General features: G+C 49.5%; 5 protein-coding genes; 2 read left to right on the top strand and 3 right to left on the bottom strand.

Moving 5' to 3' along the window:
• Positions 1 to 627: 627 nt before the first annotated feature.
• Positions 628 to 10898, top strand: FFUJ_13699 (uncharacterized protein; the record flags this gene model as incomplete). XM_023576413.1 has 8 exons in its annotated part: positions 628 to 1016; positions 1076 to 2976; positions 3092 to 4384; positions 4441 to 7350; positions 7410 to 9063; positions 9112 to 9272; positions 9331 to 10094; positions 10149 to 10898. The coding sequence occupies 8 exons, from the start codon at positions 628 to 630 to the stop codon at positions 10896 to 10898; spliced, it is 9822 nt and encodes a 3273-aa protein (XP_023429564.1).
• Positions 10899 to 11583: 685 nt separating this feature from the next.
• On the bottom strand, positions 11584 to 17703 carry FFUJ_13700 (uncharacterized protein; the record flags this gene model as incomplete). XM_023576414.1 has 5 exons in its annotated part: positions 11584 to 12246; positions 12295 to 15529; positions 15658 to 16115; positions 16722 to 17261; positions 17320 to 17703. The coding sequence occupies 5 exons, from the start codon at positions 17701 to 17703 to the stop codon at positions 11584 to 11586; spliced, it is 5280 nt and encodes a 1759-aa protein (XP_023429565.1).
• A 1450-nt stretch (positions 17704 to 19153) lies between these two features.
• On the top strand, positions 19154 to 20216 carry FFUJ_13701 (related to light induced alcohol dehydrogenase Bli-4; the record flags this gene model as incomplete). XM_023576415.1 has 3 exons in its annotated part: positions 19154 to 19828; positions 19875 to 19943; positions 19989 to 20216. 3 exons carry the CDS (start codon positions 19154 to 19156, stop codon positions 20214 to 20216), a joined length of 972 nt encoding a protein of 323 aa, XP_023429566.1.
• Positions 20217 to 20337: 121 nt separating this feature from the next.
• Positions 20338 to 21270, bottom strand: FFUJ_13702 (uncharacterized protein; the record flags this gene model as incomplete). Its single annotated transcript, XM_023576416.1, has 1 exon — positions 20338 to 21270. One exon carries the CDS (start codon positions 21268 to 21270, stop codon positions 20338 to 20340), a length of 933 nt encoding a protein of 310 aa, XP_023429567.1.
• Positions 21271 to 23261: 1991 nt separating this feature from the next.
• Positions 23262 to 24452, bottom strand: FFUJ_13703 (related to severin, depolymerization of actin filaments; the record flags this gene model as incomplete). The annotated part of the gene is made up of 1 exon (XM_023576418.1): positions 23262 to 24452. One exon carries the CDS (start codon positions 24450 to 24452, stop codon positions 23262 to 23264), a length of 1191 nt encoding a protein of 396 aa, XP_023429568.1.
• Positions 24453 to 24848: the final 396 nt, after the last annotated feature.

Consider the following 24848-nt stretch of genomic DNA (forward strand, 5'->3'; position numbering starts at 1 on the left):
TTTTCAAGTCAAAGACGTGTACTTGAATAGGTAGATACCTAAAACGTTGCTTCAATTTGATATCGTTCATCTTTTGTTTGTTGATCCAGTCATCCTGCCTGGATGCTCACTTTGACTTCAAATGCAGAAACGCCTTCGATATCAGTCGATCTGGTTCACAAAGCAGCAGGAGTCTGTCTCCACTGCCTGAATATCTAGGTACCTATGGTAGGTTTTAATAGCTTACTACATTTTGATGTTGTTTGAGACAGTGGGCCAGAAATGGGAGGTTATCTTATATCACATGCACTGACAGTCGCTGCCAGTGCCAGTATCATCAAGCAACAGCAGCCTCACAAGGTGAATGAATCATTCACCCACCCACCCTTCGCATTCCATGTTGACTTTTCTTCTCCAAGACGAAACCTTCGCTCATTCATTTCATTTCATTTCTCTCTTCTCTTATCTTCACTTCACCCTCACCCTTCATCTTCCTCAACCTTGTATCGCGACTTCAACCTCAACTGCCACGTACTGAGTTCTATCACACGCGCAAGATAACTTACATGACTAACCTAAGTGCCTTAGAATTGACACTGAATCACCTGGCCTAGTGGTAGAAGCGCGGTGCCTTAGGTGCTAGAAGCGATGCCTCCCCCCGCGGCTTCCATTACCCCTCGGATTGGCAAGAGCGACAAGGAAAGGTCCTTGTCCCTCAACGACGCTCTTTACAACCATCTCGTGCTCCCTCCCCAACTCCCGCAAAGACAGGACGCCAATTTAGATGAACTTGAGAAAGCCCTCCTTAACCGATTCCTGGTTTCTGTGAAGCACATGCGAGACCTTCCCGGCAACGACCAGAGTTACGTTTGGAGCTTGATCGAACGAGGCCTTCGTGCTACCCAAAGCATTCATGCCGGAGGTCACGTCGACCGAACTGCACTCATTCGAGAGCTCAACGATTTTGGAGAGTCGGACTTTCTGGTCGTCTATGTACGGAGCCAGAACTGTGCTCTCTACGTCCGCCGTTCGCAAGAGTAAGTTCTGTCTTCATACCTCACCTTCAAACCACCGTACGTCAACTAACTTGATCCAGTGCTGTCTTTGGCGCCTCTGTCATATTCGAGGCCTTTGAGACTTCGGCACGCAATGAGGATGTACTAGCAACTGAAAATGCGCTTCAGTGGGACTTTCCTGGATGTGCAGTCGCAGTCCCCCTCGCTACATTCCGTGAGAATGGTTTCGTCTCCAACCTAGCCAATTTCCTCGACAACGCTTCGCGAGAATCACTCACTGATTTCTCCGCACAGGCACTCAAGGCGGGAACATCTATGCCTGAGTTTCGAAACACATCAGAACCTGCTCTCATTTCCTCTATGCTCATGGCTATTCTGCAACAAAACGGCCGCCGCCTCGCCCCAACTCTTCTACAGAAGATGGTTCGGGACGATGTACTGTGGAACAACGCAGAAAGACCATGGAAACGACTTCCTTATTGGCTCGTGCTGCGAGTTGTCATCTCTCGATACCTTGCTCAACGTTTGGATGAGATTGGGCGAGTTGAGTACAAGTTTTTGTTGGCTCACCTCTTCAGTGAATTCCTCACACATGTGCAGCAATCGGGAGAAATGCGACTTGACCGTCTCGACTTCCTCAAGAAAAAAATTTGCCGGCGGCTAGTCAAGCTGGAAGTTGAGAAGGATCGGTTTCAAGATCTGGCCCAGAGAATTGAGTATCTATTCACCCAACACGGTCCCGGATTACAGAATTCAATTTCCAAAGCAAATGCTTTCATCGAAGCGTCGTGGAAGCACCAGAAGTTAGCCATGACGAAAACGATCCCTCCGCTACCGAAGCAAGCTTCTTTCGAGGATATGAAGTTAAACCTGAAGATGAGTGGGTCTGCCCTCAACAATATCTGGAGAGGCTATTCAAAGCCTTTCAAGTTCAATACTGGGCGGCAAGGTACCACGAATGTTGCACAGGCTGCGAAGCAGCATCTTAGCTCCTTTGCTCTTGAGCACTTCAAGTTAACTGACAAAGAACTCACCATCATCAGCTTTTGCCATGAGCAAAGCCTCCTTCCACACACAAAAGTCATAGGCGCAGCTGCTTTGATAAATGAGTATCTGCAACAAGCTTTTAGGGCCTACAATGAAATCCCCGAACTCAAGAGCACACTGGTCTTGAACATCATGGATCTATGGGTTACCATGGATAAGGCAGCCTGTGCGATGTACCCACTCCTCACCGAATTTCACCCTGTCTTTCGACCTGAGATGCTTGATATTTTGCTACTTTCTACTTTCGATGACATGAAGCGACTGCAAAAGATCCAGGTTTATCTACAGGATCGCATTGCTGCTTGCCAAGGTTCAACAATCAGCATTTTTGACGATCCCGTCCGCGGATCATTTGGTCATCGCTTCTATGATGACTCTGACATTTCTGATGAGATGAAGGACTTGCATGAGTCAGTAGAGGCATGGGCGACCCATTTGCGAGACAGCAAAGAAAAGGAATGGAAGAAAAAAAGTGAGGAGTACTCAAAGACATCCAAAGTTATCGATGAGAGCACATGCGTCTACATGGTGGACGAGGACAATCCTCACTTGCCCCCTTATCATGATCGCGATTGTCGTCGCTGCTACTTGAAGCGGCAGTTGAAGAGAATTAGTATCCAGGCCTACGAGCATCCACTCCCTTCTGATCCTCATGTCGCGAAAGCTGTCATTTTTGAGCTGCTTTGCCCGCAGACTTTGGCAAAATATCGAGATGCTACATGGACTATTATGTCAATAGCCCTGCCAGCAGAGGAAGGCGTTGACCCGAAGTGCTGGGCGCGAGACTACCAACAGCTACAGAAGTATGCCAATGAATCATTGATGAGCTGCTCTCTGGCATCAGTCACTAAACCTTGTAAGTATCCAGACTACCGTTACCCCTTCAAGGCCACCCTTAGGATGATGCCTGTTCAAGTCCGAGAAGAATCATACGGTTTGTCCTAAACTTGAACCATGAACACAAGTTTGGATATAAACTGCTCTCCTCGGCATCACTTATACCAATCCAGAATTAAATTATAAGGAAAGCCCAGCTAACATTAGAACAGTTGTCTCTACCCACTACAACTCGTTAGCATTCCCTGTCGAATGGGATAACGGCAGATACGGTGTTTGTCGACCAAACGGCTTGAAGTTGGCATATTGTGATAAAAACTCGAAACAGTGGCCCAGTCGTCGGGGTCATCTGAGCTTCTTACATCATGTGAAGCTTGAGATACCCGACTCTTCCCCGTTCTCGCAGCAAGACTCTGCCTTCTTCAAGAGCATTTACGGGCCATCCTCTTACGAAATCATGGCCACAGCATCGAGATGCCCACAAGGTATCAATGTTCATGAATATCTTGCATTTCAGACGGTTGCATCTGGAAAGTCCAGGCGCTGGCTATCTATTCTTGCCGAATTGGCATCGGCCAACCTGAACTTCTCCAATGAGGCCACGATGTTACTTGTCACTCATCTGGCTCTTCAGTGTGGGCCCCTAGATGATTCCAGGGGTGAGTTTCGCATAATCCATGAGGTTTTCCGAGACCGTTCATTCTGTGAGACCTTCATGGAGCAAATATCACATCGCTTGGACAGCCTGGCGGCTAATTGGAGAGAAATCTACCTCATGGAAACCATCGTCACCTTCACCCTCCGTCTCCTCGACTTTTCCTGGGCCGCACGTATGCCCGATATATCTGAGCAGACAATTTCCCTTTTGCTACGTGCCAGGAACACATGTGTGCGTTGGTTCAAGCTCCTTCGTGCTGAATCCTACAAGGTTGTCGAAACTGAGACAGCACGACGGTTCCAACAGTATGGTCTTTGGGCTGCTCTATTGTGCAAACGCACATATGTACCTCTGGCCTCTGGCCGTATTGAATTCGATGATACGTCTCTCGAGATATTCATCCAGAGCAGTATCACGGTAAATGATAGCCTTGTGGTTAAGCTAGAGGCGCTTCCCCAGCTCCTCCAGCATGCAATCATTCGAGATATCCGACTTTCACATCGACTTGCCCCAATTGTGTCGAAGCGAATTGTTGATGGCTTGGAAGTCTTCCGGCGATCCCTCTGTGAGATGTGGCCCGAGGAAGAAGGATGTCCTCGAGTTTTCTCGCGAGTGGAATTGGCCTCAGAAGCGCCCGGTTGGGTATTTTGCCGATCCAGAACAGGCGACGGCGTGGACTTAATCGAGCAGAATGTTTCGTTCAACTGTGTTAGAGGACTGCTTCTTGTCGATTTGCAACCGATGGGAAAACTTCCAGAAGACCCGAAGTATTCTGTTGTGCTGAACGAACTTTTTGGTAACCAAGCTCTCCTGACATTCCCGTCACGTCGCCCGGAGATGCAGTACAGTAAGTGCACCTTATTGACTTAGCGAAACATGTGCTCTATGCTAATTGAAAAACAGGCCTATGTGTGAAACCTCATGGATATCAAGTCCATGTGGGATATGGTAGTGGAACGCGGGAGTTGATTGTAAGAGCTTTCCGAGGAAACTATGCATTGCAACTGATCCCACGTGAGATCTTTCAAGGCGACTACCCCGATCTTCCTGGTCCCCTTTTGCGTAATTGCTTTCATTGGATGCACTTAAGAACGGGAGACATTTTAATAACCACCAAGGACAGACCCTGGCCGAATGACCCTCACAAGTGGTACATTTTGAGCCTCAAAGACTACACATGTTCGAGGACGCGCCTTTACCGAGGCCTCCCTACAAAGGATTATATTGTCAACCCGTCAAGTCCGCTCTTCAATCGTATTAGCCGAATCCTAGACTCTCTTGAAGATCGCAGCCAGATAAATGTGTATCAACCTGGAGGAGACCGAAACCTTACCGTGGAGCTTCCAAGACTCAACATCGTGTTCTACACTAACAAGAACCGTCTACTTCAGTCGCCTCAGCTACAATGCCAAATCGACAACGACCAAGATGCTGGGACCTGGTACGGCCTCCGCAGTAAGCTCGTATGTACTAGCCTTACCAATCCGATGCACAGGTCTATCTTGGTGCCTCTCGGTCCCGTCTCTGCTAGGTCAGAAGGGTGTCATGTTACAGTGAGGGTCGAACCCTCGGATAAATTTGGGAGATTCAATATCAACAGCACACTTGGACGGATCGACTGCGCGCCCGAACCTACACTGGTTTTCACTAAAGCTCTTCTCCATGCGTACACATCTTTTCTTCTGCCTGATCCTTTGACTGGCCGCACTGGAACTGAAGAAGCTATTGAGTGGCTTCAAGCGGGCATATCTCAACCATGGTCCCCCCTTACCCCACCCTCTATGTCGGTACTGCACAAGATAGCTGGGCTAACGCCGAGAAGAGTGTACTATCCACAAGATCTTAAGGTTATGCGTACAGATACCTGGATTGAGTCCCTTCCCATCATTCTTCAGAACTCGGCATATAGGCAAATTGTGGATCGTATCCTTCAGGAGTCTGCAACTTTAGGAATGTTCTCAGCCAAGGAACAGGTTATTGTGAAGATGCCAGAGCTCCCTCTTTCAGGGGATATGCATCTACATGCACGAGCGATGTTTCGACAAGGTGCTGTTACAAGGTGTCCAGGGATTACATCCAGCTGCACACAACCAGCTAACCAGAAGTACATGTCTCGAGATCGCCCCTCAACAGTCAACATCATGCATCGCAATGTGCTTGAGGTCACAAATCTGATCCAGAAATGGCCTCAGAGCTTCAAGACAACAGATTGTATTGCTCAAACTCTCTCACAAGGCAGCACTGTTGGTGGATTTACATCGGCCTTCAGTGGGACATCCATCAATGAGAAGCTGAAGGTTAATATCCTTAAACATTGGGGGTCGTTGGTCCGGTTTTCCCGTGAATCAACAGATCGATACAAGTTGATGTACCTCCTCGGGCCAATGTCGTTCCATCTCGACGCAAATATGCCACTTCTTCGAACCCTTGTTGCATCCGCGGTATTCAGTGATCTGAAGGATCTTGAATTGCCTAAATGGGATGAGTTTGATCATTTCCAACCGAACCAGGCACCTCAGCTTGATTACATTCTGCATCTGCTGAAGCCGTACAGAGTTACTGCGCCGGAGAACGACGCGATGGGCTTGGGGCAGTATTCGAGTGGAAAACTATTACGCAAGTTGCAAATCGAGCAAGCAAAACACGAAGCAAAAGTTGAAGATGATTGCAAGTACTTAGCCAACCACCTCCTCAACCAATGGCCTTGTCTGGAACCAAATGTCAGTGGTCTATCTCGGTCTGTGCTGATTGACATCGGCCCTGCGCTGGAAGTTATTCGTCCCGAGTGGAAACGCCTGTTCATGAATAAAGATCTCACTGAGCATCTCAAAGAGGTCCAGACAATTCTTGATAGACGAAACCTAGAAGATCGATACGAACCACATACGGTTCCCTTATCCGAGGAGACCTACACGGTAAGAATGCGAGATGGTACTGAGACCGTCGACCTTCGGCAACTTCTGGCCAAACCGTATCGTATTCTTAAGGTCGCGACAAGTATGAATCAAATTCCTCCTGCAGGCTCGGTTAATCGCCCATTTTTGACTGAGAAGGACTTTTTCCCAGGGTTCGGCAATTTCACTTGGCAAAGAAACACCGGTTCTGTGGCCAAGCCCCTTTGGCCTGGTCTTACAAGGCCTCATAATGCCCAAATGGAGAAGAGTAGGTCAGAATCAACTGTGAGATCAGAATCCAGTATGAAATTGAATCTCATAACCCAACGCTTGGGAGCATCTCGGTCGGCTGTTCGGCGCCGTTATGCAGCGGACTTCCAGAAGAGTCTCGCCGCCTTCCAGCACACTCCTTTGGCAAGTCTCAAAGAGTCGATGAAATCTCGAGAACTTGAGATCCAATCCAGTCTGGAGAAGGTCGAGGGCGACTTCGGGGCGATCTGTACAGCCTTGGAATCAAGTGGAATGCTCTCACAAAGAAGGATTTTTTGGCTCAAGGCAGGAAACCTGTGGCCGATTGTGACCAAAGCTACACTTCTTTCTTGTCTCGGATCGGCTGCTGATGTCACACAATTCGGAAGTGGAATGAAAAAGGCCATTTTAGAAATGGGAGTTGGCATTACGAAACACCAAAGACTGGTCCGACTTCATGACCTGGCGTCCAAAAGCGTCTCGGGAAGATACCACGAAGAGGAGTCCAATGAGGGACACTCGAATTGGAAGCCCGAAGAGCATCCAGATTGGCTCCTGTTAGAAATAGAGTCGAATATGATGATCCGTCCTGTTCAAGTTGATGTAGCTTTAGCCACAATTTCCCCTGGGTCGGGATCCAATTCTGTGCTTCAGATGAACATGGGCCAAGGTAAGTTGTCCTTGGAAGAAAACAATATCGGCCATTTTGAGTACTAATGAGTTTCACAGGGAAAACCTCCTGTATTATCCCTATGGCTGCGGCAGCACTCGCCAACAAGAAACAGCTTGTGCGAGTCATTGTACCAAAAGCTCTTCTCCAACAAACAGCTCAGCTGTTGCAGGCCAGACTCGGGGGTATACTTGGAAGGGGTATTCGGCATGTCCCCTTCTCACGTCGAACTCCGTCTACCGAGAAAAATATACGAGCCTATCATTCAATCCACAGAGATATGCTCAAGTCTGGTGGTGTCATGATATGTCAACCCGAACACCAGATGTCATTCATGCTTAGCGGCCGACAGCGACTCCTGGACGAGCAGCCAGCGCAAGCAGGACCGATGATTAAAGTCCAAGAATGGCTCACAAGGGTGTCAAGAGATATCCTGGACGAGTCGGACTATACTCTCGCAGTGAGAACCCAGCTTATCTACCCATCTGGCGCTCAGACTACAGTTGACGGACATCCACATCGTTGGCTTGTAGTTGAAGCCGTACTGAGACTTATTGATAACCATCTGTATGGTTTGTCAAGGTCTTTTCCTCACTCCATCAGCGTTATGAGGCGAAACGGTGGCGGCTTTCCCTTTGTGTTCTTCCTCAGGCAAGACGTTGAGGATGAGCTGGTCCGAAGACTTACAGCAGACATTTGTCACGGTGCTGGTGGGATTCTACCTCTTACTGAACAGGCAATGGCAACTAAAGACAGGGTCGCTGTCAAGAACTTTCTCATGCACGCTCGACCGAGCGCTGCAAATATAGAGCGCATCCGGAATCTCTCGCCAGATAAGCCTAGCTTGAAGCAAACAATTTATCTTCTTAGAGGCCTCCTCGTCAATCGCATCTTGATGATGACCCTCAAGAAGCGCTGGAATGTAGAGTACGGTCTCCATCCCCACCGCGATCCTATAGCAGTGCCTTTTCATGCCAAAGGTGTTCCGAGCGATCAATCCGAATGGGGTCATCCTGACATCGCAATACTATTCACCTGTTTGGCGTTCTACTATGATGGCATAAATCTAGCTCAACTTCGACAATCACTTGAACATATCCTCAAGTCCGACGACCCATCAACCGAATACGATAACTGGACTCAGAGCTCTGAGAATTTCCCTTCCTCCCTCAAAGCCTGGAACTCGATCAACGTAGATGACGAGATGCAGCTTAGGGAGATTTGGAAGGTTGTGCGGTACAACGAGGTAGTGATCGATTATTTCTTGAACAACTTCGTGTTTCCACGACACGCCAAGCAGTTTGAGGTAAAACTTCAGGCCAATGGCTGGGACATTCCACTCTCACCCCTCGGGAGCACAACAGAGAACGACAAAGAGACAACAGGCAAACCACTGAGTACAGGCTTCAGTGGTACCAACGATAATAGAACAATGCTTCCTTTGAACATTCAACAACAAGATCTGCCGAGTCTTCATCACACAAGCGCTGAGGTTTTGACCTATCTCCTTCATCCTCGAAATCGACGTTGCATTCTACCCCAGGATGTGAGAACTCTACACGTGGGAAGAGCCACCGAGATGGATCTCTTATGGTGCCTTCAGTCGAAGTCCATCCGTATCCTAATCGATGCAGGAGCTCAGATCTTGGAGATGGACAACTATACTCTGGTTCAGCAGTGGCTAAAGATTGACCATTTCGCTTTGGCAGGCTTGTACTTTGATGAAGAAAACAAACCTTGGATTCTGACCAAGGAGGGAAGAAAAACACCTCTCCTCGCGTCACCTTTTGCTGATGACCTTTCAAACTGCCTGGTATACCTTGATGAGGCCCACACCCGTGGCACTGATCTCAGGCTTCCTCCTAAAGCCAAGGGTGCCCTCACTCTTCGTCTAGGCCAGACCAAGGACCACACTGTTCAAGGTAAGCTTGGCATGTTGCTATCAGAGCCTTCCAAGATCGATTCGTTAACAACTCGTAGCTGCTATGCGTCTACGACAGCTGGGAACAACTCAGGTTGTTTCTTTCTTTGTCCCTCCTGAGGTCCACCAGAGCATCTCAGACCTGCAAAACAAGACTATTCATGAGCCCATCGACTCAGCCGATGTCATCGAATGGCTTTTAGACAACACATGTGACCAAATTGAGCAGCTACAGCCCTTGTACTATTCACAGGGCATGGATTACTGCCGTCGAATGCAAGCCGCTTTAGATCACCCGGACTTCTTGACCGACAAGCCTCAACGAAAAGCATATGTACAGGCGATTAAGCAAGACGAACAGCAGAGCCTGCAGAATCTTTACGAGCCCAAATTAAAGAACCGCGCCGCCGGCATGCAGACATCTAATAACGCGGTTCTTAAAGGCTTTATTCAAGATCTCAATGCAAGACGCAAGACCTTTCAAGATAATGGCCGAGCCGTTCATGCCTCTGCTCTACAGGAAGTCGAGCAGGAGAGAGAGGTTGCCTTCGAGGTTGAATCAGTGCGACAAGTCAAGAAGCCTCAGCACTTTGCTGCTTTCTCTTTCCCAGGTCTCAACGCCAGCCTCGAGGCTTTTATCAGAACTGGAAGGCTTCCTGCAGATACGAATTATTTTACTCACGTATTCCATGCCCTATCAAAGACAGGAACCGGCCGCAAGTACAAAGTGCAATCGAAGGTTACCAAATCAAAATTACTCGAGACGGCCGAGTTTGGCAGAACTATCAAGCCCAAGGGAGACCTCTCTACTGATGACTTCTTGGTATGTATTTTACTTGCTTATCCTCCAACAGTTATAGAACTAACAAAACCTCAGCGTCCCGTTAATTGGATCATTTGGAGCTCTGTCGCCGAGATAGCTGTCATTATCATGCCGGAAGAAGCTGAAGCTTTGATTCCCATCATGCGGAACTCGGGTGTCCCCACGCATCTTCTAGTCTACTCTGCACCAATGACACGAAAAATGCTCCGATTCAACAATCTAACTTTCCATAGCATTCCTCCTCTACCTATTGACTGGAAAGCTCCAAAGTGGCTTCGGGTTGAGCTGGGAATCTACGCCGGGCGCTTGTACTTTGATTGGGACGAATACGATGCCATGTGCTCCTTACTCGGAATCCAGAGTGGCGAGCTCGGTAACCAAGTACAGGATGAAGAGCCTACTGAGACTGATACGGATGCTGAGACAGAGACATCTAAGCCACAAACTGACCTCGAACACAAGCTCGCCAAAAGTCCACTGACGTTTCTACAAGAGTGGCTAGCAGTCCGTCGCCATGGGCAGGACTTCGCTCACAGCCCCATGGGCTTTGTCAGCCAGGGCAAGCGTCTCCAAGAGGACCATGTCTTCTTCAAGGCAGCAGAAATAGACAATGGGATATCTGAAGAGACTGTGCTAGCACCAGTTCGATTGTCCAGTTCAGTTGAAAACGACGGGCAGGATGATGATGGCTACTACGGCGTCGACGACATGGGTGCCAACGAGGCTGGAGATAGTGACTCCAGCGACGACGATAAAATCGAGTACGACGAGTCCGAGTACGCCAGCGCATCATCAAGCGACTGAGAGTGGTTTTCGAAGGTAATTATCTGTTTTGACAATGGCTTAAGTTATGAGGATATAGATGGCTTGGTATGAGATCTTGGTCATGTCGATGACATTTGTACGGTTTAGTGTAATATAATATCTGTGTGGGTTTTGTAATACGTGTGAGTTCATGACAGAAGGAGTGATAATCTTCTCAAAATGCCCCCTTGATGATGAGGATTCATTATGAACATATGAAGATGTTATGGCTCCTACTGATACTTAATCTTTCGGGGAACTTATGTTCCATCATAAAACTATCACAGCAGGCCCTCAAAGCCATTCTGAACAGGAAAAGAATACAAACACACTTTCCAGCCAGGCAGTTGCCCCGTGCTTTGTCTCACAAACTTATATCATGAGAGGTTTTCGTCAGTCAATATCGTTTTACAGACACGCATCTAGATTCAGAGAATCAATACATCTTTATCTCAATTACTTGGGCAAATAAGGGTTATCCGATCACATCTGACATGATGCTTTCCCATCCATTTAATTGTCTCTGAATTAAACCCATGTCCCAGCATCAACCATTACACCTCCCGTCCAAGAAATTCGTTTCAAATTGTGACAATAATACAGAGCAAATCGCTCGACATGAATGCGCCATCTTTCAATACAAATAGAGTTCGTTGCATCGTGACATTCTTCAGTTGGCAGATTCCTAAACCAGACTGTCTTCCAGACGCTTGAGCTCATGAGGTGTCCACTGGTAAACACCTTGTCGGAGAGCAGAGAAAACAGTCTCTCGTTTGACAAGCTGGGATGGGACGTTGGTACGACAAGAGGCAGCGATACAGCTGTTGTCAGTCCAGCCGACACGGAAGTCATCACCCCACCAAACACGCAGATTTTGAGAAACGCGCACGGTGATCAGAACCGACGAGAGGTCTGTATAGCCATCCAGATCGACACGGTTCAGCTCGTAGCCGCCCTCGGAAAATGTTGGACAGGCCGGTACTTGCTTGGTTTCCGACCAAGCGATGGACTCTTCGGTAGACGAGGTCTCATTCCAGCGGTAGGCTGAGATCTCAAACTCGCACCACTTCTCGTCTCCATGGGCATCACATCCGAGGCTGGCTCCAAAGAGGTCGAATCGGAAGCAAGGGCTGGCGGCATGGGGGCCTACACCAATCTGGGCGACGTCTCCCGAGATCGTAGATGTTGTGTTGGAGAGCGCCGGGGGAACAAACTCCACTAGCTGACCACCAGAAGTAGGGATGTATGGTTGAGATTGCCTAGAAGAAGGTGGTGCGATAAGGAAACCTCCTGAAAACCAGATGTTCTCAACGGGATTGAAGAGAGGCCCGGGTTTGGAGTTATCGAACTGAGAAATATTAGCAAAGATCTATGTATGAGTAAGATAGCTGCTTACATCAATGGTGGTATTTCCAATGCTTCCTCCTGTTGCACAGATGGAAGGAGAACTGGCTTTGGAGGTCGTTTCTGTTGCCGTGGGAGAAGTCACGCTGGAGTCAGAGGCAGTGGTGTTAGACCAAGACATGCCTTGGCGGCGAAAGAAGCGCTTTCGGGGAACGGTGACAGTGGCAAGAGTGGTGAGAGGGTAGTCGATTGTGTAAGAAGTGGTCTCATCCTTGATGACATTGGTCCAGGTAGTGGTCTGTAGAGTGGCAGTGCCTGCAGAAAGAGGCCAGAGAGTGTTCTCGCTTGCAACAGGTCCGTACGCAGTCTGGGGAAGCTGATCAGAAGAACCGTCGCCTGAAGGGTTACTGGTGAAGGGAGGCTGCTCCGCACCATCTGAAAACACGGGACCATTTGAAGTGTCAACAACAGAAGTGACAGTCCAAGTGAAAGTTCCAGTGGTTGTACCAGAAGCAGAAGTACCCTGCGCATCGGCGCTAGCATCGGTGAGTATAACCGAGATGGAGTCTTCAGGCATTCCGTCATTGTAGCCGTTGAGGGTTGGGATACTGGTAGAAAGAGGGCCCAGGTCGCCTGTAGTGAAGACAGGCTCAGAGTTAGATGGGGGTGTAATGCCAGAGGACGTTGCTTGGGGAACATCAGCAGAAATACCAAGCGCAGAAGAGTCACTGAAGACAATGGTCTGCTCAATTGGTGTCGGCTTTCCGTCAGGGCCAAGTACGACAGCAGTTGTGATCGTGGTGAATGCTTTTGGAGAACCAAGAGATGAATCAGTTTGGTCATCAGTAAGGCTTGCTCCAGCAGGATTTTCAGTACCAGTGGGAACGGCAAATGTCGAATCAACAACTGTTGGAAGGCCATTTGTTCCGATTACTGTGTAGGTAATGCAGGTGCTGAGACCAGACACCTCACCATCGTTTCCATTGGAGGGGAGACCCGGGGAGGATGTCACTGGGCCAGGATTTCCAGTGGGAAGGCCAGAAGTAAGTGAGTCGGAGACAAAAGAGGGATTGCTCGGTGACTCGGATCGAGTGTTGGCAGATCCTGAGATAACCCAGGTCGAATCGACAATTGTTGGAAAACCATCGGGTCCAATGGTAGTGTAGCTAGTACAAGTGGCAATGCCTTCGCTTCCATCATCAGATCCAGAGGCATCGGACGGGCCAGAAGAGGGTAGTTCGGGAGCTCCAGTGGTTTGCATGGTTATGGCAGATGTAACGCCGTTGGGTAGAGAATCCGAAGCCCACGAGGGTTCTTTGGTGCCAGTGCTGATACTGGGGTCAGTAGTTGTCGGCCCAGGGATGACCAAAGTGGTGCCCACAACTGTAGGAAGACCATCGGCACTAACGATAGTGTAACTCGTGGAAGTGGTGACAGGGATAGCGCCGCCCAAGTTGGATGTTGTAGAAAGGGATCCTGGAATATCATCGGGGCCGAAGGTTGACAAACCGGAAATGGTCAAGAAGCCCCCTGAAGACTCTGAGCCAGGAGCGCCAGATGGATGTCCAGAGTCAGGGTCAGATCCAGTCACAGGAACAGCCCAAGTGGAGTGAACCACCGTGGGAAGCCCGTCAGTGCCAATGATGGTGTAGCTTGTGCACGTTGATGAGCCAGAGCCTCCAGACCCGTCGTGAGGTATGCCAGGTGCAGAAATTGGACCAGTGGGGATGCTACCAACATCAATTGGTATCCCAGAGAGTGAGGCTTGGGGAATGCCAGTTACGGGAAGTTGTGAGGAGTCCTCAAAGGAAGGTGTGCTGTAAGGGACAACCCACGTGGAGTCAATCACTGTGGGAAGGCCGTCGGTGCCAGTGATGGTGAAGGTTGCACATGTAGTGATTCCCCCTCCAGGTCCGCTGCCAGGAAGAGATCCAGCTTGGGAGTTGGAAGGACTTTGTGAACCAGGGAGACCAGCAGATACAGCAGAGGGTAGTGGAAATACTGTAGGAACTCCACCTGGGAGGCCTGGGTTGTTGCCACTTTGGGTGAACCCTGGGGTAGCTGAAGGCTGTTCTTGGCCAGGGCCAACATTGCTTCCGCTGCTGACAATAGTGGGTAGTCCGTCTTGGCCAGTGATAGTGATGAAGGAGGGGATAGGTTGGCCAGCATCATTTCCTCCTGGGACGTTGGTGAACCATGGGGAGTTCTCGCCTTGGCCTTGAGGACCTGCCTGGGTGGTGACTGGGAGACTGTCGCTCGCCTCTTGGGGAGGCATAGCAGAAGGGAATTGGGGCTGGCTGCCTGGTACACCACCATTGCTTGGAGAGCCAGGTCCCGGGAAAGGAGTGGGGGCAGCGGTGTTGGCACCAGAAGCTCCAGGGAAACCCACAGAGGAATCATCACCAGGAGCGCCATCAGAATACCCAGGTGCACCATTGGAGCCAGGGGTCTGGGAGAAGGATGGGGAATCGGAGTTATTCTGAGAGCTATTCTCGCCATCTGACCCAGAGCTGTTGCTGACACCCGATTCAGATCCGGAGTTGGGGCCGGAGTTTGAGCTGTCAGAACCATCACTAGGATCGTTGACACCACCGACGCTGTTGCCATTGTCTGTGCCGTTACCATCTTCTGGGTTGCTGCTATCACCAGATCCTGTACCATCATCTGACCCTGAACCAGAGCTTGAAGGGCTACCATCGGGACCCCAAATGTCGAGTGTCAACGTGGTGAAAGGAGGGACAGAAGATGCGAGCATCAGAGAAGTAAAATCCGCAGGCGTGGTAGGGAAGGGTGATGGGAACTCTGAGCCATCAGAATCCGAATCGTCTGGCCACGGGAAATCTTGTCCGTCCTGAGTATCTGTGGGGTAGACAGTGACAACAACAGTCTTTGTGGAGCGAAGAGAACAGGTAGGGAGGTCAGAGCCACCAGCGTTGGGAGACCCAGGTGAGCCAGGCATGTTCTGAGGTGCATTGGTAGGAAAGCTGCCAGGAACGATAATTGAACCAGCACCAGGGATATTGGGAGAAGAATTACCAGGAAGGTTTCCAGGGATACCACCAGGAACACCACCAGGGACACCACCAGGGACACCACTAGGTCCATTAGGAGGGAGACCGTTAGAGCCACCGTCGGTAGAGCCAGGGCCGACGCTGCTGGGCAAGGGGCCAGGAACGTTTCCGGTAGCGCTGCTTGGGTACGAAGGGTTACCAGACCCGTCGGTGTTGCCAGGAATGATGTTGCCGGAGCCACCAGGCGAGCTACCAACTGGGCTCCCGTTGGGGTTTCTGTCATCCAAGGTTAGCCAGGGACAAAGAAGAGCGGTGCATTGTAACTTGCCCGTAGTCAGTTGCCTGAGCGGCAGTATGGCCCAAGAGGCCGGTGGCCACAAGGACCCCGAGAGACGCGGCGATACGCATCTTGAGTGATCAACTTCGACGCGAAGAAAGTCGAGCAGTTGAGGGGCGTGTACAAGGAGGAGAGAAAATGTGAGATGATTTCTGTTGGTGGGCAAGTGTAAAATGCTTTGCCAGAAAAGCTGAGAAGAGAGAGCTTGAAGATGAATGCAACAGAAACGAGAGGACTGAGAAGATGCCTCTTCTCGAACTGAGGAGGATTGAGGATGAAGAGAAAAGAAGATGAGGTGTGATGAAGAAGAGAAGAAAAGGTTTTGGGAACGAGATCGAGAGGAGAAGGATATATACGGTGGATGCCAGGGACGAGGGGGACGAGGGCAGGAGTTCCTTCCTCCTGGAGCGGCAGAATGTTGGGGATGACGCGTTCGTTGAGGAGTTGCGCGAGCCAGTGGGAGAGGAAGTCACGACAAGAGGAGGAAGGAGCGCGTGAGGCAGCTGCCAGCCGGCAGTTGCCTCCCTTATTGGACCAGATCAACCAAAGAGGTAGGTGTATCAATCCATGTGAGAACGAGGTCTAACTCTGGACTTGCACGCGATACTTCAATTAATCTCTATTGCCATTGTACGATGTCCATCTCTTGAAGCTCCAAGAATGTGATGTGATGTTTGACAGGTAACTTGAACTTGGAACACATGGCATCCAGTTCAAGTCACCACATGGGCTTAGGTCTGAGCGGGTCGAATTAGGCAGTCGGTACTCCTTCCTGTTCCCCAGCTGTTGGCAGTGTCCTGCACTTGGACGCCCCGCAAGATGGGTGACTTCTCGCGAGGCAGGCACTCAGCAGGCAGGCATGGAAGGTTTGGTGCCTCAGTCATTCTGGATCCCAGCCGGCCTGCCCAGATGCTAGGTACCTACTTCAGGTGAGAGGAATGTGCTAGGCGTGGTCACAATATCTAGGTACCTTGAGCAGGACTGCAATGAAAGGGGTTCATGCGCAGAGAATATGAGTAGATACACTGCCATCGAGCCGAGTTGTCAAAGCCAATGGCAGTTCGGTGAAATAAATAGGTAATCAAGATAGCACTAAACTCGTATTATGGTAATTCATTATCTGGCTCATACTACATCATCGGAATAATCAGTGTAAGGGGGAGGTGCATCGGGGTGAGGGTCCTCGTGGGCATCATTTTGATACGTCTGACCGTTCGCAGCAGTATTCTCAGCAGGGCCCCTACTCTCCTCCTCGATGCGAGCCGTCCACTGAGCTGCGCCAGCTGTAGTTGTCAGGAGAAAGAAGAGCGACAAGACAGGGATGAGTTCAAGAATCATAGCAACTGTGCCGAACCAAACATACTCCCACGCGCGATCCCTCAACGCCTTCTTCTGCTCAGCTTTTGAGAAACCCTTGATTTGGAACCAGCGATAATGAGCGAGCTTGCCGAGTCGAGTTCCAGTGATGATGATAAAGGCAGGTGTGCCAACAATTGGAACGAGGTTGAGTGGTAAGAAGACAATGAGCTCAACAATCTGGATGATGCTCCATGGAGTGTAGATGGCAGCAGTAGTGGGTTTTCCGAGCATTCTGACCGGGTTCGGTGCGTCTAAGAACAGGATTCGCTGTGGTGCAATAAGATCCTTATGTCCAAGCTTGATAAGGGCCGCCTACAATTGTCAGTCACGGAACTACAAACAACAACCGTTTCTCAGTCCAACTACTTACATCAAATACATCCACTCGACATTCATCAACGAAGAAGCCCTCGAACAAGCCCTGTATGATGACCAATCCTTCGCCTAGTACCAGTACCACAGCATTGACCCATGCGCCCCAGCCATGGAATATCGCTAAGAAAGCATACTGGGGTAAGAAGGCAAACGTGAAGAGTAAAAGGTACACCAAGAACGAGATTAGGGATATGGGCAGGATCCTTCCCACCAGGAGTGGCCAGAACTCGCGGTTTTGAATGAAGAACCAGATGCCACGCAAAGGATACGACGCGGCAACGCCGGCCCTCTTGAGGTACAGCCACGGCCGATGGGTTGGGCCTGTCCAAGGTCCTATATGAGGATGGTTCGAGTTCTGATACGAGCCGTTGGAGGGCATCTTGATGATTGATATGCAGTGATGGAGGTTCTTGAAGGCATCACCAAGAGGGGCTTACATGTGGTGCTGGCAGGCAACAATAACAACGACCGTGACGTCAAAGAGCGGAAAATCTGGCTGAAGAGTGGGGCCGTGCAGTCCTCACTCAACTTTGACTGGTTCTACGGCGTTTCAGAACCTTCGGAAATCCCAGCAATGAGAGAACTTTCGTGCACAACGTTACGGATACTTGCAAAAAAGAAAGCCTCGCAATCGCTCGCAATCGAATATTAGGAACAGCCCGATGCGGGGGTCACCCGCAACCTTGAGATCGCGTACTCCTAAGAGTCTCACGCTCTACCGATTGAGCTAACCGGGCGTGGCTCTTATTGGTTGGGAGCCGTAGCCTCAGCTGTGTACTGGTACTGTCGGAGTTGGAGACTCTGTCTTTGCTTTCTCACATCTCCCTCAGAAACTCCCCGAATGGAGACAATGGTCAAGCTTTTCTAACCCCTTTCACGATAGCTTTGAGACTTGAGCGGGGTAACAGATGTACCGTCTTTGAAGCTGATAAGTGCGACAACTTGAGCTGATGCCTGCTACCTATTTGACAAATCTCATCTCTGACGATCTGTTAAACGTCCTTTCTACCATTATCACCTCCTGACTTACGTGATTCAAGTAACCAATGTGAGACACACCGGTTCTCGGTGATGTTTCTTGCTGATGTATCGATAGCATCATGCATCCCAAAATCGAATGCCAGTGCGGCGTGAGGGTCTTACATCGCAGCGTCTTGCCAAACGGCCAAGGCAAGCCATATCTGTCGGTGAAAGGGGGTTGCGTTGGGGGGTTGAGTTGGGAGAATGCGAAGCATATCTACACTCGAAACGCTCGCGTCCCTATGCCCGAAGGAAGTTATCAAACTGTACCTGAAGCCCAGGATTAGATTTTGAGCATCGGAAGCATTCAAGCTTCACCACAGGCGTGAGAAGGATGGATTTGGGTTTTGTACTTGTAAGACCAGCAGAATGTTTGACTAAGTTTGTACGGAGTAGAAATGATTACAATTATGATAATCTCGCGTATCTAATACTACGATGTTGCACGGGCGGGTGGGGTCATCGGGAATCCGGCCCATGTCGGAGCTGCCAAAACACCATAAAGCCGATCCCGTGGGCCATCTCCGACTGAGTTTAAGAATCACCATGCCGGGGCCCACATTACCTTGACCTGCCCCTGAAGTTGACCATGTACTTTCTATGAGGCGAGCTAATATCAGAGTTTCGGCATCAATCCAAGCCTCAATGATAATGTCGATAGCCCTGTGTACAGACAAGGGTAATGACAAATGCTATTCAGAAGCAATAGATAAAATGGATATATAAGCCCTCGACGCCCTTCTCCTCGGCCACTAGTTTAGTATCATTATCGTTGTCTGGCAGCCTTATTATCAGTTTCATCATAGAAAATGGCTGTCCGAACACAACTTTTCCCCCCCTCCCCTACTTTCACAGAATCTTCCCTCTCCTCCTTGAACTCCAGGGTATACATTATCACTGGTGCAACATCTGGTGTTGGTCTGGAACTGGCTAAGATTCTCTATTCCCGCTCAGCGATCGTGTACATAGCTGCACGGAACTATTCAAAAATCACGTCGGCCATAAAAGAGGTGCAGTCAGCGTTTCCAGATTCAACAGGACGTCTTGAATCGCTATGTGTTGACCTTTCCGACCTCACAAGTATCAAGCCTGCAGCTCAGCGATTTCTCGCTAAAGAACCAAGACTTGATGGCCTAGTGCTCAATGCTGGTGTCATGATGCCTCCTGAGGGTAGCAAAACCGAGCACGGGCATGAGTTGCAGATGGGCACGAACTGTTTGGGTGGATATCTACTCTCGCGACTTCTCGAGGAGCTTCTGGTGAAGACCACAGTGGTCGCAGAGGAGGGAACTGTTCGAGTTGTATGGCTTGCAAGTACTCTTCAGATGGGCACGCCCAAAGGAGGCCTTGTCTGGGACGAGGTCAAGAAGGAGCCGAAAGTGGTCAAAGACCAGATGGAGAACTACATGATGAGCAAGGCCGGTAATCTTCTCTTGGCCCACGAGACTTCTCAGAGATTGGGACCTCAAGGAATTATATCAGTGGTGAGTTCGCCCCCATGGGAGTGAAAGTGCAATGCTGACGATGTAGGCTGTCAACCCAGGGTTCTTGAAGACAGAGCTTCAGCGTCATATGCCCGCACCCGTGTCTTTCATGATGGTAAGTGGACATGCCACGTCTTGAGCAGATTCTGACGATATGTAGGGCCTCATGTTTAAGGCGCCCAGGTATGGAGCTTATAGTGAGCTTTTTGGACTGCTGTCGCCAGATATCACCGCCGATAATAACGGAGCCTTGATCTACCCTTGGGGTCGCATCGGATGCATCCCAGATGACATCCAGGTGTCTTTAAGGAATGGACAAGAGGGGGGCACTGGCCTCTCAAAAGCTTTCGCCGCCTGGTGTGAGAGAGAAACTCGTCAGTACAAGTAGTTGGTAGGCAAGCAAGGAGTACTTGGTTTGGTAGAGTGATTTCCATTTAGATCTAAATAGTCTCACACGGGTATCATGCCATAATTTATCCCCAACGCCGTTGTGCAAAAATCATGGTCTACTAGAATTCGTCCTTTTTCTCCCCAGTCCTTCGTTGCTTGCGACTGACCTGGTTTAGTCGTACGTCCACCACGACTGGCCTATGGTCCGAAATGAAAACCCCATCCTCATATCGCGAATTGACCACTGCAAAGGCCTTGAATTCGATGCCGGTCGGGTCGTGCACGAATATGTGATCAAGATACATGTCGTCCCATGGCACGGTGGTAAATCCAGTGTAAGTATATGACGAATGTCCGTATCGCTTACTCTGCGGGACAAGGCTCTTCACGTCGTTCATGGTTTTGGCGAGATGCTTGTAAGCCGCACCACTGGGGGAGGAGTTGAGGTCGCCGCCGATGAAGACTGGTATGGTCTCGCCGTCGTGTATAGACCAGTTCTCGGCAATATCAGTAATTAGTTTTGCCGAGTTAGCACGAGCCTTCTTCCCCTTATGGTCGAAATGCGTGCACATGTAGACCATGCGATTGCCCGTGGCAGTATGTTGAAAGCGCGCGACGGTAACAATCCTTGGGAATGCGGCATCCCATCCCCTGGAACCAGCTTTCTCGGGCGTATCGCTCAGCCAGTATGTTTTCTTGTCTTCAATATTCCAAACAGAAGGACGGTAGAAAATTGGGGAGAATTCATCACTTTGGCCGCCCCTGCGTCCTATACCATAGTAGTCCCACTCGCTTCCCAGATCTTGCTGGATGTCTTGAATTTGCGGATACAATGCTTCTTGCATGCATACGATGGATTCCGGTCTTCCAGATGTTTCGTAGTTGATTTGGGCTGTTAAGCGTGGACGACGAACGGGCCATAATTCCTCGCCCCATTGGGGCTTTTTTGGTGCGAGGCGAATGTTGTAAGTGATAAGTCGAACATCAGTGCTTCGAGATAGAGGCGCCGCAGCCGCAAACGCAGCAGAGAGAATAAGAGATGAAAGCTTCATTTCGGGTTTATTGCGATGTTTTGTGGATGAGAGAGAGAACCCCGTATGAGGGCTTTTGATCCCCAGCGGCTTTATGGTCGGTTTGATTTTTGGTATGTTTGTGTGGATGCGGGTGACGCAGCTTTACAGTCGATGTTGTCACTGACAAGTCTCGGCAGCGACAACCAACAAACTGTAACGTTTATTGAGACTGATGCAATTTCCAGTTTCAACATAATGAATTGGGCCTTCGGGGGTGCCGGGACCTCTTGTAGGATACCGGCGGGAGGTTCGGGTTCACCCGCAAAGAATTCTATGACGATCACCAAGAACGAACAGCCAGTGAAATCAACAGTGCCTGTAGCCCGCTCGCAGCGTCGTACGTACGCAATGGGCGGGCCTCCGTGGCCCATGTACGGAGTAAGTGGCGTGCATTCGTCAGGTCCAAGATAAGCTTGGTTGGCTGTTGTTCTCATGGCTTGGTATTGGCTGAATCATTGGCATTGGGTTGCATCCCCCACAAGCCAACTAAGTTGGCACTATCTACTCCGTACCCGATCGACCCTTGTCTAGGTAGGTAATTCTTGCACGAGGCACTTTGTAGGCTCTTATTTGACGTTTTATTCACTATAACTCTAGGTAGTCTAGGGGAGGAAAGAAAACTCAGGACTTTGATCCCAAATGGCAAAAAGATTTAGGTAGATCTGCATAAATGTAAGATATTCTTTACCGAGTTTATTTTAACACCCCATATTAAGGTATAGTGGTTTCTTGCTCCCTGAGGGTAGTTACTGACTTGTATGTGCTGCAACTCTAGCATGATGCGCTATCACACCGTATCCTCTCAAGAGTTCCTCATGGTGTGGTCATGCATGATTCTGTTGGTCCAGTCAACGCTAACAGATAACACACATGGGCCTCGTCAGTGTTGTCTTACGGGCTCCGCAACATGCCAAGAGAATAAGCTCACAAATGATTGATAATCTTTGAGCAACGGGCATATTATTCTCTTGTTCGGTGCAAGCAGCGAGCATCGGAGTCAATCAGTCCCTGGCAAGAAACCCCTCCCAGAAACTCGGCGGTCCAATTGCAACCCATGTTGCATTTCTCATCCAAGTTTGCCCCCAGCTATAGACAGAATAAAGTTCACGCTATAAAGAGGAGAAATATGAGTGTATGTACAGTATATATGTACATATGTAGTTTCAAGCTCCCATGATTCAAGATGGCTGGTTCAGGTCTACAAGGTTATGCCAATCCCGAATTCATGATTCTTCCATACGTGCGCCAAGAGACGGGTCGGAAACAAGTACTGCACAGTTTGGCAAGGGATATGTCATGACCGCGGCAATACAAGGTAACCTAACTATGGGCATTGATGGCCATACTGGATTCGACTAACATAAGCTTCGCAAGGTAATGGTATCAGGTCGCTAGCCTTCATGGACATCGATAACGAAGCCAAAGCTCAAAGCAATCAACGGCTCAAATAAGTGCAAGGTCTTCTGAACACGCGTCAAATCATTCAATCGGACGGAGTTAAGACTTTTATGCAGTCAGCACCTTCTTACCTCACCTCAGGCGACGATCCTTCGTAGGAGTGCGCTGTTGGGCTAGCGAACACCCACTTACCGATGCCTCTTAATCGTACTCGGCGTATAGATAAAAGCCCCAACAGGTGGTTCAGTTTTCTCAAGAAAACAAAACTTTTTATATGGTATGGAGCATGCTCATATGCTTAAAAGCCCCACAAGGTGGCTCAAACTTTCCCTGAGCTTTTGACCCCTGTTCTAGAACGCCTTTTGTAAAGAGTGCGTGGAAGCTTTCAAGCGGGAACTGGGCTTCAAGCAACAAAACTTGGGCACATACTATTGTAAAACAAAGTGTTGGAACATATCTTCGTTGATCCATCGCAATGATTCAAGTTGAGATTTTATATGAGAGGCGTAAACTAACCTTCAACATGTTCATAACCCAACTTCAGGTCGGACGCAACCAGCCTCGCGATACCCTCATGCAGCAAGAGCTCTTGTAAAGGCCCGACTTTCGCCACCTTCAACAACCTTAGCCACGGGCATGAGATACGCATCTTCATATCCGCTATCTGCCTGCAGGTGCCGCACATATGCCTGTGCAACCTTGATCCAGCTCTTCTTCTCAGTAGCGCTCGATCCGCTTCCCTGCCAGACCCAAATAGCTCTTCTACCATCATCAAGCAAGAAAACATCGTCGCTTTCTAGATCATCATGCAATATGCGTTCGGCTTCCTTGACAAGACCGAACGAGAGTTGTCCCGATGCGTCACTGAGCCTGAATAGCTTCTTGGACGCTTTGTCAGTGGTGCGAGGAGTAAAGGGTTTCTTGCAGTGGAAGCCATCGCGGGGTGTTTCGTCATCGCCGCCGAGGAGATCGATAATTCGTCGGGATCGGGACTCGGTCTGTGCAATAACTTCGACTTCCGAGTGTTTTGCGACTGTCATATCGTGGACGATCTGAGCTGCCTTTGCCTTCTCCATTGGACTACAATCCTTGCCCTGCCACACCCAGATCTTGTCACCAACATCCAAAACAAAGACATCCGTGTCGTCTAGGCTTGTCCATGTGGGCTCGACTTCGTGAACAACAAGTCCATTGGCGCCAGCAGCTGGGTTCTTAAACACACGCAGCAAGGTGAGCGTCTGCTTTGGTTCCTCTTCCTCTTCCACGTGTCTGAACCCAGACTCAACTCCGCCAGACCGGATCGAAATTCGTGGGAACAGTGCTAGAAAGTCATCTGAAGGTGCCTCTTGAATCTCTCGGTGCTGGGTTGCCGAGCCTTTGAGGAACTCATCCAATTCGACAGCCTTGTACGCTGCGGTACCCGCTTCATCCTGTGATGTATGCTTTCCCAACCAAAAGAAGATGTCGTGAACGAGCTTCTCGGTACCATCATTACTGCCAATCCGTTCCGAGAAGAGTACGATAAAGCTATCGCCATCATAGAACTGGCCGTACTTTTCCTTTGGCCAAGGAATGACCTCGAATTGCTCAATGCGCCAGATAAGTAGCCCAGGCTCAACGCCAACTTTGCCATCATTCCAGGCTGGCTCCGTGAGCGCTGAATTGTACTTGACTTGATGGTCAATATCAGACCCGATTAGCTCCACGTTGCTATCCTTGATATCGTATTCCTTCAGATGAACGAGGCCTTGATTCGGTGCCATTTTTGTTTTGGCTAGGGTGAATGGAGTGTAAGAAGTTGTGATAACAATGCTGTACTGGTAGGTCTTGTCCCAAATGTTTTGAGGCGTTTGCAATTCTGAAACAAGCAAAGTCCTTGGCTGAGATGTCCTCTTTGTGTGAGATTGCTCCAAGCGGGGAGAGCATGTGCCCTGATTGGAGCTCACTTGATGACTGATCAACGAGGCGCTGAATGAGACCTGGCGATCTTTTGTTATTAGAACATGAATCAGATACAGTCGACAAGCTTCAATCACAAGTCAGATATGCCTGGTCCCAATGAATCACATAGATCAATCCACATTCATTAACAGTACTATTATCCAAACAAGCCGAAGACTCCGCGATGCCGTGGCCGGCCCTATGCTTTTGATCTGCCA

This window comes from Fusarium fujikuroi, chromosome FFUJ_chr04, assembly GCF_900079805.1.
Source record: "Fusarium fujikuroi IMI 58289 draft genome, chromosome FFUJ_chr04".
Classification (NCBI taxonomy): domain Eukaryota; kingdom Fungi; phylum Ascomycota; class Sordariomycetes; order Hypocreales; family Nectriaceae; genus Fusarium; species Fusarium fujikuroi.